The 16,151-nt window shown below is 38.1% G+C and overlaps 4 protein-coding genes across 5 annotated transcripts in view; 2 read left to right on the plus strand and 2 right to left on the minus strand.

Annotated features, from left to right (window-relative positions):
- Positions 1-16,151, plus strand: part of LOC126378393 (uncharacterized) — a 263,924-nt gene that overhangs the window by 227,396 nt on the left and 20,377 nt on the right. The window lies entirely within an intron of this gene.
- The window catches only part of LOC126378478 (aldo-keto reductase AKR2E4-like), a 117,818-nt gene that overhangs the window by 72,508 nt on the left and 29,159 nt on the right, over positions 1-16,151 (plus strand). The gene's annotated exons all lie outside the window — the stretch shown is intronic.
- LOC126378330 (uncharacterized) overlaps positions 1,174-16,151 on the minus strand; it is a 91,922-nt gene continuing 76,944 nt past the window's right edge. Inside the window, exon 2 of the mRNA XM_050026561.1 lies at positions 1,174-7,542. Coding sequence (XP_049882518.1) covers positions 1,408-6,756 — 5,349 coding nt within the window. The 5' untranslated portion in view covers positions 6,757-7,542 and the 3' untranslated portion in view covers positions 1,174-1,407. The remainder of the gene's footprint in view (positions 7,543-16,151) is intronic.
- LOC126378398 (uncharacterized) lies at positions 9,122-15,677 on the minus strand. Its single transcript, XM_050026725.1, has 6 exons — positions 15,073-15,677; positions 14,617-14,740; positions 14,249-14,383; positions 11,623-12,798; positions 10,583-10,728; positions 9,122-9,401 (listed from the first exon to the last, which is right to left on the minus strand). Exons 1-6 carry the CDS (start codon positions 15,215-15,217, stop codon positions 9,361-9,363), a joined length of 1,767 nt encoding a protein of 588 aa, XP_049882682.1. The 5' UTR covers positions 15,218-15,677; the 3' UTR covers positions 9,122-9,360.

Raw genomic sequence — 16,151 nt, forward strand, 5'->3', positions numbered from 1 at the left:
CCTTCGTTTAACTTTCTGATTTCATGGATAACACTTATTATGCATGTTTTATCTTTGTTTTTGAGTATAAATGATGACCCTTTTTATTACATCCTTTCAATTACATCTTCTATCCATTATTATTCTTATAAAATTTAGATAGCAACATAATTCTGTAAGATAATACATTATTATAATACACAAATACAAAACGTACATAAATCCCATATTTGTAAGATTGATAAAATAGTATGTTAACGAATCACACTGTGTTAAACTGACGAATAATTAATCTTCTTAATGATCTTTATATAAAATTATTTCCCAATAACTATAAAATGTACTTCTATTTTTGAATGTATAAAAAGTATAAACCTATTTTATTGCTGTAAATACTTATTATAAAAGTATGTAAATGTCAGACATCGTATTTCCGTCCCCACCAAATCCATCATGGCGACGGGGTGGAAAGGGAAAAAAACGTTGGCGGGCAGTCTTGAACGAACGGTTGACTAGGCAACTTATGATCGAATAAACGGACAGTTATTTTTGAGCTTATTTCTGCGTTTCTGTTCGAATACCCCCCTGATACCTATTAATTCTATACATAATGTGATCCAAATATCAACATCAATTATTATTATAAATTATTTTTTTCTACTCCTCTACTTTAATCTGGCGTTTAAATAACCAAAAAGTCTAATATAAGTACATACATAATTAAACTCTTTGAAAAAGTGTACGCTCTATGGCCTATAAAAGCATTGTTTATTGTTTTCTTTTTTTTTGACCTGGAAACTGGCACCTTTACTTTGTTTGGTGCCATAGATATACTATAAAAAAAAGTATACATTTGCCGCCATTTTCCCGCGCGTTGGAAAATAAATTGGACAAAATACCGATCTACATATCAACACTGCAGTAAAACCTACCAATGTACCCAATATTACCATATCACACAATACCATTCAAAATTTACATCTTCATTTTTATAAATAAAATTTTTCTTTGTATAATTTTTGTTTCATTTAAAATTACGTCGTCGTAGAAAAAGTATTGTATGCAACGTTGTATAACTAGGTCAAAAAATGCTCGTGGCGTCTCTTATTGCGATGTTCGCCAAGGCTCACATCGCAACTCACGCCACTCGCATTTTTTGACCCTTCTTATACAACTGTTGCATAAAATACTGTTGTAGCCGATCTGCTCCAGTGGGTTTTTCGGGTACTTTTAAATAAAGATGCTTGTTGTTCGATTTAAAGATGTAATTTTACTAATGAAGATGTTTAAATAACAAAAGAAGTTGGATAAAAAGTTTAAAACAAAAAAAGATGCGTCGACGTTACAAGATGAAGAAGTAGTATTTTTTGTTATCTGTCAAACTCTATTGACAATCACAGCGCGCTCGCCGCAAACGGCACGCTCGTTTCATTGAGCGCCAACATCTTCCCCCCTCTCGACGACCGTAGTAGCTCGAGGACATGCTTCACCATCAGCAGTCACGGGTAGAGGACAGAGGTTGACAACAGGACGACGTACGATGCCCTTTGAAGTCATAACATCTACGACTCGCGCGATCCCATCCTTTCCTGGGTAGAGTTGATGAATTCGCCCCATCTTCCATTTCAATGGAGGCAAGTTAGCTTCTTTAAGGATGACCATGTCTCCCGGCAGTAGTTCGCCTTTATTGATGCGCCACTTCGCTCTATGCTGTAGCTCGCAGAGGAATTCGTGACGCCATCTATTCCAAAAGTGGTTCTTCATTTGCTCTATTCGTTGGTAACAGTTCAAACGATTAGGGTTGACGTCCAGTAGAGCTGGTGACGGCAGCGAGGTAAGAGGTCGACCGATCAGGAAGTGCCCGGGAGTCAATGGATACAGGTCGGTTGGATCCGATGAAAGAGGTGTTAAGGGACGCGAATTTAAAATTGCTTCGACCTGCACGAATAATGTCGATAACTCTTCGTAAGTAAGATGATTGTTTCCTATGATTCTAGTCAGGTGGTACTTTGCTGATTTAACACCAGCCTCCCAAAGCCCACCGAAGTGGGGGGAGTAAGCCGGCGAAAACTTGAATTTGATCCCTTCGTCGGCACCGAAAGATGAGATTGATTCATTACATGACTCTAAAAATTGTTTAAGATCATTGTTTGCTCCCACGAAATTGCGACCGTTATCACAATGAATCTCGGTAGGCTTTCCCCTACGCGAGATAAAACGCTTTAAACATAACAAGAAGACTTCAGTGCTAAGATCAGATGCAATCTCCAAATGTAGAGCTCGTGTCGAGAAGCAAACAAAAAGACATAAGTAGCTTTTAATAATTTTACAACCGCGACCTCGGCGGTCTCGGATCGGAAAGGGACCAGCAAAATCAACGCCTGAAACAGAAAATGGTAAGTTGGGAGTAACTCTACAACCAGGTAAGTTTCCCATGATGGGATTTACATTTTTTGCCTTTATGATTGTGCATAGTCTACAGCTATTGACGGTGCTTCTAGCTAGCCGTCTGCCTGCAATAGGCCAGTAAGTTTGCCTCAAATTGGTTAGAAGTAGCTGTGGACCACAATGTAATAGTCTTTTATGCTCGTGAGCGAATAATAAATTTGTAAAATGATGTTTTGACTCTAATAATATAGGATGTTTCTTTTCATAATTTTCAGATGCCTGCTGAATACGGCCACCCACACGAAGGATGCCGTGTTCATCTAGAAAGGGTCTCAACGACAGTAAGCGAGATTTAGAAGGTAAGCATTTGTTATTACTTAATAAATTAATTTCCGTAGAGAAGCATTCAATTTGATGTTGTTTTATTAAGTAGTTTAGAGATTCTTGTAACTCTTCAGTAGATAGATGACCTGTATTTATGTTAGTACCTCTTAGTTTAGATGTAAAACGTAGAACGTAAGCCAGGCTTCTTTGCAGGGTAGTCAGCTTCGAGTATCGCTCGAACCTCACTAAACTGGAAGGATATCTATTTTTCATGCTTGTAGTTAAAGTAGTAGTAGTTAGTGTTTTAGTTGTAGATTGCTTTTTAGTATTAGTGCATGTTTTAGTTTTAAGATTAGTTTTAAGAATAGGGCCCTTAGTATAAGTTTTTATTTCAGGAAGTTCCGATGGTAATACAAGCTCCTGCTGTGGCCATTCCGACATATCTTTTGAAAGAAAGGTAGGTCCGTGCCACCAAAGATGAGCTTCATGAATAAGCTTAGGGTCTAGACCTCGCGAGGCTAGATCTGCAGGATTGTGTATTCCCGGAATATGCCTCCAGTCTGATGAAGATGTCAGCTCTTGAATTTCAGCGACTCGATTTGACACGAAAGTTTTCAAATCGCGAGCCTGAGAAGATAGCCAACCTAGGACCACAGATGAATCGCACCAATAAAATTTCTTGTCAATGTTTAATCTTAGAGCCTTTAGTACTTTCGCGGATAGACGAGCAGCAAGAAGCGCTCCGCATAACTCTAAGCGAGGGATTGTTTGAGGTTTCACAGGAGAGACCTTAGTCTTTGCACAAAGTAAATTAGTTACTACCTTTCCTGTGTCATTTACTGAGCGTAAATAGACGCACGCTGCGTATGCGTTTTGAGACGCATCGCTGAACGCGTGAAGTTCTATGCTAGAAGGATCCGCGCTGAGGACCCACCTAGGAACTTGAAGAGAAGAAAGATCATTTAGACCTGAAACAAAGTTTAACCACATTTTCTCTATATTCGAAGGAATTTCATCATCCCAATCGTGTTTCTCAAGCCATAAATTCTGAAGAATTATTTTTGGTATGATGGTACATGGACTTAATAAGCCGAGAGGGTCGAACAACTTAGCAGAATTTGACAAAATAGTTCTCTTTGTAGCAACAGAAGGACATTCCACATTAGTAGGAAATATAAAGACGTCAGCGACCGGGTCCCACTTGAGGCCTAGTGCACTGGATTGCGAAGATAAATCTAAGTCTTTTGGTATGAAGGAACTCTGATTATTTATGAAATTACAAGGAGCATTTGTACGAAACTTCCGCAATGGGAAGCACGCAGAATGAAGAATTTCGGTCACCTTATTTATGTTGTGCATCAGCTCCTTCTCCGAGTCACAGCCTGAAAGAAAGTCATCTACATAGAAGTCGGATCGAATTAATTCTGATATTTTGTCGTCGGGACATTCTTTGGCTAATTGCAATAAACATCTTGTGCTCAGAAAGGGCGCTGAAGCCGTACCATATGTGACGGTATTAAGCTGAAATATTTTAATAGGAAGATGCTCACTTGCACGCCACAAAATCATCTGCAGGGGGCGCTGCTCGGGATGTACCAGCACTTGCCGGTACATTTTCTCCACGTCGGCCGAAACGACATATCTATGTTGTCTAAACCGTAGCAAGATGGAAAACAAGTCGTCCTGTACGACAGGGCCGACATGTTGTATGTCGTTGAAAGATGTACCTGTTGTGGTCTCGGCCGAGGCGTCGAACACCACTCGAAGTTTAGTGGTCTCGCTGCTCTCCCTCGTTACAGCATGATGTGGCAGGAAACAACCGCGAGATGGCGCTGCGACCTCAGTCATATGTCCTAGGCTTTCATACTCTCGCAGGAATTTATTGTACTCCACACGTAGGTTGAGATTCTTGCTCATCTTCTTTTCCATTTGAAAAAGTCTCTTTTCTGCGATGTGGTATGATTCACCGAGGACGTCTGGCGATTCATGAAGAGGTATTTGGACACAAAATCGCCCATCGTCGTCGCGGTAAGTTGTTTCGTTGAAGATCTTTTCGCAAGGATGATCATAAAATGAAGGAATGTTGTCCTTGGGTACTTCCTCGAGTTCCCAGAACTTACTAAGTTGCTGATGAATATCTTTACTAAACAATGTACGCTGTGGCTGTGGCGTGTCACAATGTTTACCTGCCATTGAGCCAGCAACTATCCACCCTAGTAAGGTTTCCTGAAGAATTGGTTTATTTTTTCCCAATTTTATTCTAGCTGAACCAAGCACGTCCCAGAAGATGTCGGCTCCCAAGAGGAGATCAATGTCAGAAGGCTGGTAGAACTTCGGGTCAGCTAGTTGAATGTCGCTCGGAATATTCAAGTCGTGAACATGAATTTCCGCATGAGGCAGCCTGTCTGTAATAATAGGAAGAACGAAGCATTTGACAGGCGCCTTGAAAGACGAATAAGAAGACTGAACAACAATATTGCAGTGTTCATTTATATTGACGACGGCATTGCTTAGGCCAGAGATGGATTGAATGTTACTTTTCACTTTAGTCATACCGATTTTAGCCATAGCCGCATCGGTTATGAAAGACGACTGACTACCACTATCCAGCAAAGCTCTCAATGTATAAGTTTCGTCATTGTTTGTCACCTTCACCAAAGCCGTAGACAGAAGAGCCTGGTTCGAGGAGACAGCAGACATACTGATGACACAAGAAGGATTTGCAGCTGATGTACTGGGCGTGGCAGCAGGAGAAGATGCTGAAGAAGAAGACGACGACTGGTTATTAGACGTTGGAGTGAGGTGAGTATTAGTACCTACTAAAGATGCTCCATTATTTTCACTACCTTGTTTGTTAGGTGTTTGTTTTTGTGCATGATGTACAAAGGATTTATGTAACACTGTATTGTGCTTTCCTTTGCAGATGCGGCAGCCACCAAGATTGCACTGGTAAGACCTGTGGCCGCTACGAAGACAATTGCTACACAATCGCCACTGAAAAACCTTTTTAATTCTCTCATCAACAGGTAATGATTTAAACTGATTGCATTCATATAATTTATGCTCTTTATTACAGGCCAAGCATTTGCTGCTGAAGGAGGTGAGCTCAGGAGGCGATGAAGCAATAAAAGATTTTGGTTTTACAAATGTTTGACGGTTTTCAGATTTTACAATTTTACTAGCCTGCATTGTTTCTAAAACAGTGGCACGTTGACGAAGAAAATCAAAGAAATTTGCTAAATCTGGTTGTTTTAATGTTCCCCTAAACTCCTCCCAACTTCTAGAAGTTACTGGGTCCAATTTTGATGAGGCCATGTAAATGATGAGAGTGTCCCACTGTGTAGTAGGTTCTCCTAATGAAGCTAATGCACTCAAGTTTTTGGAAATTGCATCGATCAAGTCACGAAGCCCCTTATCGGATTCTTTGCTCAAAGGTTGAATGGAAAATAAACATTTAATATGCTCATTAATTAAAAGACGCTTATTATCATATCTGTCGCAAAGGAGCGACCACGCAATGTTGTAGTTTGAAGAAGAAATGCAAACTGAATTTATGACAGCCTTTGCCGAACCTTCCAAATAAGATTTCAAATAATGAAACTTACTGATGTCATCAATTGTATCATTGTTGTGAATAAGAGATAGATACATGTCTCTAAATTCCAACCATTTGTTTGGATCTCCGTTGAAGGAAGGAATCTTCAAAGGTGGCAACTTAACGGTGTTGCCATGAGAATTGGTCTGAGAAGTATTATTAGACTTAGATGAACTTTCAAATGTTTGGAGTAAATCTTGAGATTGTGCTATAAGACTATAAAATCTATTTTCAATTTCTTGTCTTTCAATTAATTGAATATCCTCATTGCTGTCTAATGATTCTATTTGTGATTGAATTTTATCAAAATCATCTAAAATATCTTTTATTTTGTTAAATCTCAAGGTCAACTCGTAAAACTGAACTTTATTCAATTTAGTATTTAATATTGGCTTTAAAAACCTTTCAAATAATGTTATTCTAGCCTTAATACGTCCTCTCTGTGCAATAAGTTCCTTTAAGTCAGCCATAATTAGGGCGCAAACAATAGATTTTAATCAATATAATTTTGCATACAAAGTGTACACAAAATGAACTTGAAGTTACTTTAAAATGATGTTTAAGTTTAATTAAAATGTAATGAATGAATACAACCTCGAGCGCGCTGCACAACCTTATTAGATGCGCGAGCGCGATGTCTCTTATCAGCTTATCACTGCCGGCCGTGGCGACTGCGCGTCGACACGGTGCTTGTTGGAAAACGCGTCGTAGTGTCAGGGCTCAAATCTCGAGTTTCCGCCGACTTCTCTCGGAGTAAAGCTGAAATTAGTCGGCCAAGATGTTGTTGAAGACAAGTAATGACAATTTTTGTAGAAATAATAGGGAACTTTGTTAAAAATATGACGTAAAATGTAGTAGTAGTAGACACTATGACTTGACACAAACAAATTTGCAATAAAATGTTAAATTTACGTATGAAATGAAGTTAAATAGATGTATTTACGTATTAGATGAATGTTATTAATGAAATTAGTAGTTATTTTTAAGGAAATATGTAAATAAAGATGAATTAGCGAATATCAAAATGTCGCCGAAGACAAGTTTCAACATGAATTGTTGACAAAATTAGAACAAAATCGAAGCAATAAGAAGGATTATAAAATGGATAGGAATGGGCGTTACTTCCCTCGGATTGTTTCACCTCGTCCGCAGACTTCTTATGGGATAGAGTAATCGCCTTCCAACGATGTTCTTCGATCATGTACGGGGTCACCAGAAATGTTGTAGCCGATCTGCTCCAGTGGGTTTTTCGGGTACTTTTAAATAAAGATGCTTGTTGTTCGATTTAAAGATGTAATTTTACTAATGAAGATGTTTAAATAACAAAAGAAGTTGGATAAAAAGTTTAAAACAAAAAAAGATGCGTCGACGTTACAAGATGAAGAAGTAGTATTTTTTGTTATCTGTCAAACTCTATTGACAATCACAGCGCGCTCGCCGCAAACGGCACGCTCGTTTCATTGAGCGCCAACAAATACTATTATATAATATGCTTTATGTACCCAAGTAATGAGAAAAAAAATAATTATCACGTTGAAGCTGTACAACGCCATCTATATTGTTTTTGGTGAATGTAGCCTGGAAAGTCCCTTATTGAAGAGCGGCAATACATGGCAGGTTTCTATCCGATTTCCGGATGTGGCTGCCGGATTCTACTATCGTAATGTTCAAGTAAATATCTCTTGCGATAGTCGAATCATCTCCCATATCTCGAATCAAGACGTACTGCTTTATTTTTGAATCGCTCGCCTTTAGTTCACTTGCGAAAATATATATATATATATACCTATCTAGTCTTGCAAATTACAAGTTCCGATATGCTACGTGAAATGGGTATATAATTTTCGTACGTGACTCCAACTCATGCGAGCAATTCAAAAATAAAGCCCACAGAGTACTTTGTATCATACTGAAATAATAAAAAGCCCCTGTGGCCGTAACGTGGAATCCGCGTATCGAGCACGAAGTTATTTAAAGGGTGTTAACAGACCAATCCATAGATATTTAAAACACATAATAACGGGTTCTTACCGCGTTTAAATCAGGGATATGAGACTCCCGATATATCGACACTCAACACTCGTGGCACTTGCAACAGTGTCGAAATATCGGCAGTCTCATATCCCTGATTTAAACACGGTAAGAACCCGTTATTATGTGTTTTAATTATGATAATAACCGCGTAAACCTAAAACAATCGATAGATAGTTATCGATAGAAGTTGATCGACTGGTTTGGTAGCTTTAATTGACGTATACCGTTCATCGACAAACCAATCGATCGATCCCATTGCTCGACGTTTATCGATAGGTCTGGTAGAAACTATCGATCGACGTCTACTAATCCATTCCACCAGGGATCGATACCGTCGATCGGTTGATTGGTCTGGTAACACCATACGAACAACACAAACGGTTATCAGTCGGTTTGATTTATCGTTCGTTAGTTTTTATCGCGTCGCGCGAGATATGCGGATTCCATGGTACGGCTACTTGTCATTCTCGGACTCGAATGGGATGTATGAAACTCCTAACACGATGGAATATGAAGCTATGTTCCCTTTGCCTGTTTTACGGATAAAATAAGCAAAACAAATATCGTAGGATTAAGATTAACTGACGAACTAAAATAAAATTTGTCTGCCAACACAGGTATCACATTCCCATTAGGCACAAGCAGTAAACACTGCACAAGCAGTGTTTACTGCTTAGTAAACACTAAATAATATATCCAGTAGTAATAGACGGCGATACGGCTCACCACCTATCTATCACGTTGGTCTAACAGAAAGCTCGGTGATACGTGGGTACTTAGTTCATCTCGCGTTTGATGCACCTCTGGCTACCCCAATTGGGATATAGTCATAAGCATGATGTGTCATGAACTTATGACAAGTTAAGGTTGTCTGAGATCGCTCTTAGCGATAAGGCCGCCTTTGTCCACCTTATAGTAAGTTTTTCCTGTAAATGTCTTGTGTATGTTTGTATTATTATTAAATAAATAACATTGCACATTGAGTAGGACTATATTTCGATGACCGATGGGTCCATATTTGATCCATACTTCATTTCTTATCATAACATCTGCCCATGTGTAAGCACATTTAGCCGGTCCACTGAAAAAAAAAAAACGGAAATATTCACATACAGTAAGGCCCAAACTTCGTGACGTCACATATCATCAAATGGCCCAAAGCCACTTCTCTAGCCGTAGCATGCCGCACGCATATAGCGCGCGACGCGATAAATGAGCCAAGCTTGACTGCACGAGCGCGCGATATGCGAGCAGCTCGCTACAGGGGCCGATACTTATTCTAAGATGGACATGATAAACCAAAAACTCGTCTGTCACTGGTAAACAATTCTTGTTCTTTTCTAAACAAATGTCAATTTCAAATAAATGCAGTAGGAGTGAAGGAGTTACACTTCATCATCACTAATTTAAGAGCCACACTCTTGACAGGTGTAACATTCTCCACGCTACTTTTTTAGGAAAAAATAGGGCAGTCGTTTGCCTCTTGCCTTCCGCCCGGCAGTACTCTGTCTGACGCGAGTAGGATGGCGCCTAGGGTAGTCTATTTCAAAGCCGTACTAGGACTCCTGTCCTCTGCCCCTGATTAGTACTGACAGTTACTGCTGCCCTCTGTCAGGTTTCAGGTTACAGTCCCTGTGACTTGATATTCTATCATCATCCTCCTACCCTTGTTGTTGTTGTTAGTGAGCTCTGTTTTCCGCACTTAGACTCTAAGTCAACCTAACTCCTTCCAGAAGCTCAGAAGCCTCCTGGGGTTTTCACAGGCTTCGCGGAGCGACCCCATTCCTTTAAGGATTTTTACCCGTTGTGTTGATACTCCACTGCATTCCAGGATTACAAGGGCGGCAGTTTCTTCTGCATTCAGACAGCCTCTACAAAGTGGGCTGTCCGTTATCCCTAAATTAAATTAATCTGCAATGTACCTAACCTGATTTCATGCAATAAACGTTATTATTATTATTATTTAATACATAGATGTTTGTTGAGTGGGCAGTGACCCGTAATGCTGCCCACTACTATTCGGAGGTCGTTGCGGTTTAGGCGAAGCAGTCCACCTACCCTTATCCCACTCTATGTGGGGTCGGCATAACATGTATTCCTCTTAAATTAATTTCTGTCAGCCGTCATCTCAGCACTCACACCTTTCACACACATGACCTTCTGTACACAATCCATCCGCACTTCTTTTTTTGGAGTGTTTCTTCTTTATGTAGTTTTTGTTTACTCTATGGTTGCGGAGAAGAAATAATAGAAGATCCCTACCTATGTCAGCTGCGTTGGGACATCGTTTCATGTGTTCAGTTATAAGCAGTTTTAGCACAGATTTCTCTGCAATTAGTCTTTCATTAGCCTCTCTCAGTAGCCTGTTCTCTTCAGTCTGTTTCTTCATTGCATCTTTTAATCGTTCTCTGAAAAAAAAATACAATCTTCTTCTATCGTCACACCCCGGACACTTTGTACAAAACACCTCTTTTTACACAGACCGTTGTGTGTGATCTGACGCCATACGATTCAAATTCAAAAATATATTTATTCAGTAGGTAACATAGTTATACTTTGAATCGTAAATTTTTACATAACTAACGTCTCATCCGCCTAAAACTACTGCAGCTTCTCACAACCTGTATAGTAGCCGGGGAAAAGAAGCTGCAACAAAAACCTCGGCACAGGGCCTTAGACTTTCTTTAAAAAAATAAATAAACATATTGTTATAGAATTGAGTAATTTAGCTGCCTAATATCAGTTCTCAGACAGTTAATCCCATGCATTCATACCTTTTAAATAATCACTAACTTTGTAATAACCTTTTTTGTAAAGTTTCTTTTTGAAGACTAAAGTAAGACCGAGGGGGTGAGGTAAACCTAGCTCAGCCGCTGGTGGGGAGCGAAGAGTTGCAGTTCTAGATAGTATCTACATAGTATTATTCCTTATTCTATGCTGTCGTGTGGGTTGCAAGGTGGACGACCAACCTCAGCAACCCTGGTGTCAGGGTTATTATTGAGTTGCCATTGGCACCTGACATGGGTCATGGCTATTTCTATGCTGAACCGTGAGAGACGAATGATTTTCGAATTCATGTTCGGATCGTAAATGATTATCACGTGCTTAGCAGCGAAGGAAAACTTCGTGAGGAATCATTCCCGAGAAATGCGTTTCGGAGGTATGTGACCTAACCTGTATTGGGCTAGTTTTTCCTTCGCGGGTTTGAAGGTCAGCAGGCAGTTGTTTCTTTTAAGAAATGTACCTGCCAAATCTTCAGGTAAGTGTGTGAAAACGTTTAAATGTAAACGATTTAATCTTACCTATATCGTCTGGAAGCTGCACACCTACTTTCCAGTTCTAACCTTGTCCTTTTGACCATTTCGGGGCTTTGAGATACATTGTCTATAACACAATCATCGTCATCATTATTTTCTATACAATCTCCTTGGATTCTTTTCTCTATTTCTTCTTGATTTGTAGGTGTTGTTGGCGCCAATTTTCTTTTTCCTGTTTCTTTATCTATTTGGTATGGCTGACTTACTTTTATATTACAACTATCAGGCAAAGGTGTTATTGAAGCTTTAATGCCAGTTGTAGGTCTATTAACAGATTTGGCATTAATTTTGATAATGTTACTAGCATTTGCATTCTTAGCTACGTTGACTGGAATCTTTGTTAGAGTAGTAATGTCTTTTACATCACCTATTTTTGTTATTGGTACCTTGTTCAAATCATCATTTGATAGGGGCGTACCTTGCTGGTCGACTAAGGTAACAGGTATCAAAGTACCTGAAGGTATTTTAACAACATTAGGGACTGTTTTTTTGACTATTATGGGCAATTTCGTTGGTGTATTTTTGACAGTTCTTTTAGCTATACTATTACGTAGACAAACTTTAGCGTCAGGTTTTTCGTCAACTGGCTTCATCTTAACATGTTTGCCGTTAGGCAGTTTTATGATAACTTCATAATCTCCTGTTTCCGGTTCGGGTTTAACATCTTTAGGCAATATTTTCGGTTGAACCACAAATCTTTTGGCTAGTTTCGCATCTTTGCTTGGTGATTGTGTCGTTATGTTTATTTTGGCTTCTATTTTGCTTTCTTGTCTTTTTTTATCGTTGCCATCAATGACAGTATGGTTGACTGTCGCTCCTAAATCTGAAGTAAGACTATCTACAACAAAATCTATTGATTTTTGGCTCATTATTGGCACTTTGTCAACATATAGCTTGTTGTTATCTATGACAATGTCTTTATTAACTTGAGCCGTATCTTTTGTGACAGTATCGGTGTATACTAGCACAGGTTTAGACCCGTCAGTGTCCTTCCTAACAATATTGCTCTCTATTTTAGTTGCTATGTCAGTTTGTTTAACACTGATGTCTCCATTCTGTGTGTTATTGACTATTCTACTAATAGTTATGACCTCATTAGTCAATTTCGATATTGTTCTTGTCTCAAATTCCTTTATGGTACCAGATTCATCGCTAGATGATCTGAAATTATTTAAAATCTATCATAACATAATCGAAAGAAGAAGAAGATAACATAATAGGGATGATTCAGAGTTTCAGACCATGATTCTGAGTTGATATCAAGTAGAATTTTCCGTCGCAAAAGTATGGAACAGAAAATAATTTAAATAAACACGAAATTTTTTATGAATTTTCCGACAGGAAATTCCACTTGATACCAACTCAGAATCATAGTCTAAACCATCCCGCTCAGTATTTGTTACGGTGTTACTAACACCCATACCTACTTGTATGGCTCAGGGAGCCATGTACTTGTACGGGGTGTAAATGACATCGTAACAAATACTGAGAGGGATGATTAAGAAAATTCCACTTAATATTAACTCAGAATCATGGTCTGAATCTTCCCCCTCAGTATTATGTCACTAACACCCTGTATACATTCTACTGCTGGGCACATGCCTCTCATGTGAAATGTGAGATCAATGAGCCATCTCATCAACCCTGGCGTCAGGGTCATTGAGCTGCCAAAGGCCCTTAACAAGGCTCATTTTACGAAGGTGGAAGCATTCTTGTGGTTCAAAAATGACGCAAAGAAAATCGTACCGAGGAAGGCGGGGTTTCAAAATCATACCATCATACCTGGCCTTTATTGCTGTATAAAGGTATAAATCGGCACGCGACTTTTGACCCTAAACGGTATGTCAATTTACTTACAAATCAACTTAAGTGGCTAAGCACAGACAAACAGCGACATAAAATCAATAATATTAGTTTTTATTTTTTATTTTAGTGTACATTTATTTTGCTACTGTGAGTGTGTTGTTTTGAGTGAGTTTTAACGTCAATAACTAAAGTCAAGGCTGTATGGTCCTCAGATCTTTGCCTGCCTTATATAAGGCGAATTTAAACAACAACATCAACTGCTGTGAGTATGAAAAGACTATTTCCATGTTTATTTCACCAATATTTACTTATGTCCTAGGATAGCAGCTGGGATCGACTGCTTAACGTATCATGCGGCTTTTTGGCGGGAACGGGAATGGAACAGTTGCTTTCTTCATTGAATAATCTAAATAATTAATACGAAGTGGTGTTTTGTGGTTAATGGTTAATGATAAGACATTCGCAAGTGTTATTATATTGGAGTATTCAATAAAGAAAGTGTATCTACCTATTTTCGCTTCGTGCCAAGAAGCCAATTCATAACTCGAAAGTTTATGCGGACTTTTGAGTTAATTCGTTTAGGGTTCGGAGTAGAAGTCTACTCTGAGGGTGGGGGCTTAGTTTTCATCATCATTCATCACCTTTCATCATTTCATTAATCATCAAGAAAAAAAAATGTAAGACATGGCTGTATGGGCATAGTTCCCTTTGCCTTACCCTTCGGGGAAAACCAAAACAAAAAAAAGGAATTAACGTATCATGCCCTCCGAAGCATAGAAACATGTGCTAATAATATGCAGCTTACCGACTTATGGTGGTATTCCTCTGGTTATTAGTGAAAAGGGTAGACTCCGCACTGTCCAGCAGTGGGAACATCTGTGGTGTATGTAAGACATCATCTGTATTACCCATTGTGCTTTCCAAAGACAAAATGCCTTGTCTGAAAATAAAAACAAATAAGTACTAAGTAATTTGTCGTAAGAGTGTAGATGAATAAAGGCTATTTTTATTTTTAATTTCTTTTTAGGGGGTGAGGTAAATCCAGCCAGGAGCCTGATACAAATTTGTGCAGAATGTTACCATTCAAAAGTTACCGTTCTATACACAGTATTATTGTTTATTCTGGGCTATAGGATAGGGGACCAGGGTCCATTATTATTATGACATCCTTACTTAGCTTCCATAGCGCGTTTGAAGCCTTCATCGAAGGGATTCGCAGCCACATTCTGTAGATCCTGAAACAGCCCAACCTCTTCACAGTTCCGTATAAACCGGGTCGGTGTCGGTGTTTGATCCGCTGAAAAAAAAAACATAGTTTCTTTTCTTTTATTTGCATAGATAACAAGTTGACTCATAAAAAATAAAAATCATACTCATTTTAATATCACTTTATTTAATCCTATAATTAAATGACACTTGTAAGAAATTACTATCCAAGCAAAAAGGCTGCCTAGGATAGACATTGTATTTGGCAATGGATTGAACACAAAATGACACCTCCTGTTCCTAGCAGTAGGACGTATATAGGCTGTTTGTTTTTTTTTCTTCTGGCTTTTGCGGTCAGCACTATTTATGTTATATGAATAATCTTCTTGATATCGAAAGGGTTATTATAATAATATGTCTTACCTACAAAAGCAGCTTTCTGTTCAACCAAGCCAAGCTGTAGAACCATATCGTGTTTTTTTATATGAACATGTAGATGATCTTCATTTGTGAAAGACATCCCACAATCAGGAAGCGTACAGGCAAACGGTTTTGCAGGCTCAACCATTTTTTTTATTCAAAATTAGGTTTTTTATAACACAAACTTTAAATGACAACAATCGAACACTCAAAGAGCTTGAGTTCTAATTTTAATAGTTTTTTTTTTCACTAATTCAATGACAAGTTTAAATAAGTATCTTACGTTGATGTGCAAAATTTAAAATCACTTTTTTTTACGTCTGTATCATTTATTTTTAGTGAAAGTAAAATAAATCATAATAGGAAAACTGAGAACCACCAATATTATCACGCCTATCATCAGTTTGCACATACTTTTTCACAAAAATGAATTAAGAAAGTAAATTATACTGATAGATCAGTTAAAACCTCGTCAAAACAAAACCCATGGTCATAACAATGTTATTTTCTTGTTGAAATCCAATACAAAATCAACAAACAAACAGTAGTACAGTCAAAATCAAACAACACAACACCATTTTTTTAATCTGTAAACTGTAAACTAAAACTGGAAATCAGTCAGTATTGCCCGCACGAAAAACCTGATTTGTGTTGAGATCAGTGAGAAAAAAATGAGATGGGATCATGAGAGTAAAAAATCTAAAATATTAATTTCGTTCTGAATGGCTTGGTGAATATGTAGTATAGAGGAATAAAGTAAAAAATATAAATTAAAATTAATGGGAAAGGACAGAAAATTACTATTTACTACCTATTCCAACCAAATTCCAACATACTAGATGATGAAATATATGGTCTGATTTATTATTATGACAGCGTTCATTTTAAAATATTCTATTGTTTCTGATACAAACAAAATGTTGTAGTTATTATGGTTCCGTATATATCATTTTCATATGTTTAAATTATTTTATATCCTCTGAAACATTTTTGGACCGATTGATAAAATAAAATTTATACAAATAATGTATACAGTAACCATTTATTTCAAGAAACATTATTATAATTATTTATTTAGATAG

Source organism: Pectinophora gossypiella, chromosome 26 (assembly GCF_024362695.1).
Source record: "Pectinophora gossypiella chromosome 26, ilPecGoss1.1, whole genome shotgun sequence".
In the NCBI taxonomy this organism is placed as follows: Eukaryota; Metazoa; Arthropoda; class Insecta; order Lepidoptera; family Gelechiidae; genus Pectinophora; species Pectinophora gossypiella.

Coding starts and splice junctions, on each gene's coding strand:
- LOC126378398 (XM_050026725.1), bottom strand. CDS start 15,217: ATGGTTGAGCCTGCAAAACCGTTTGCCTGTACGCTTCCTGATTGTGGG. Junction 14,384..14,616: donor AAACGCGCTATGGAAGCTAA/GTAAGGATGTCA, acceptor TTTTATTTTCAG/ACAAGGCATTTTGTCTTTGG. Junction 10,729..11,622: donor GCAGCTTCCAGACGATATAG/GTAAGATTAAAT, acceptor TTTTTTTTTCAG/AGAACGATTAAAAGATGCAA.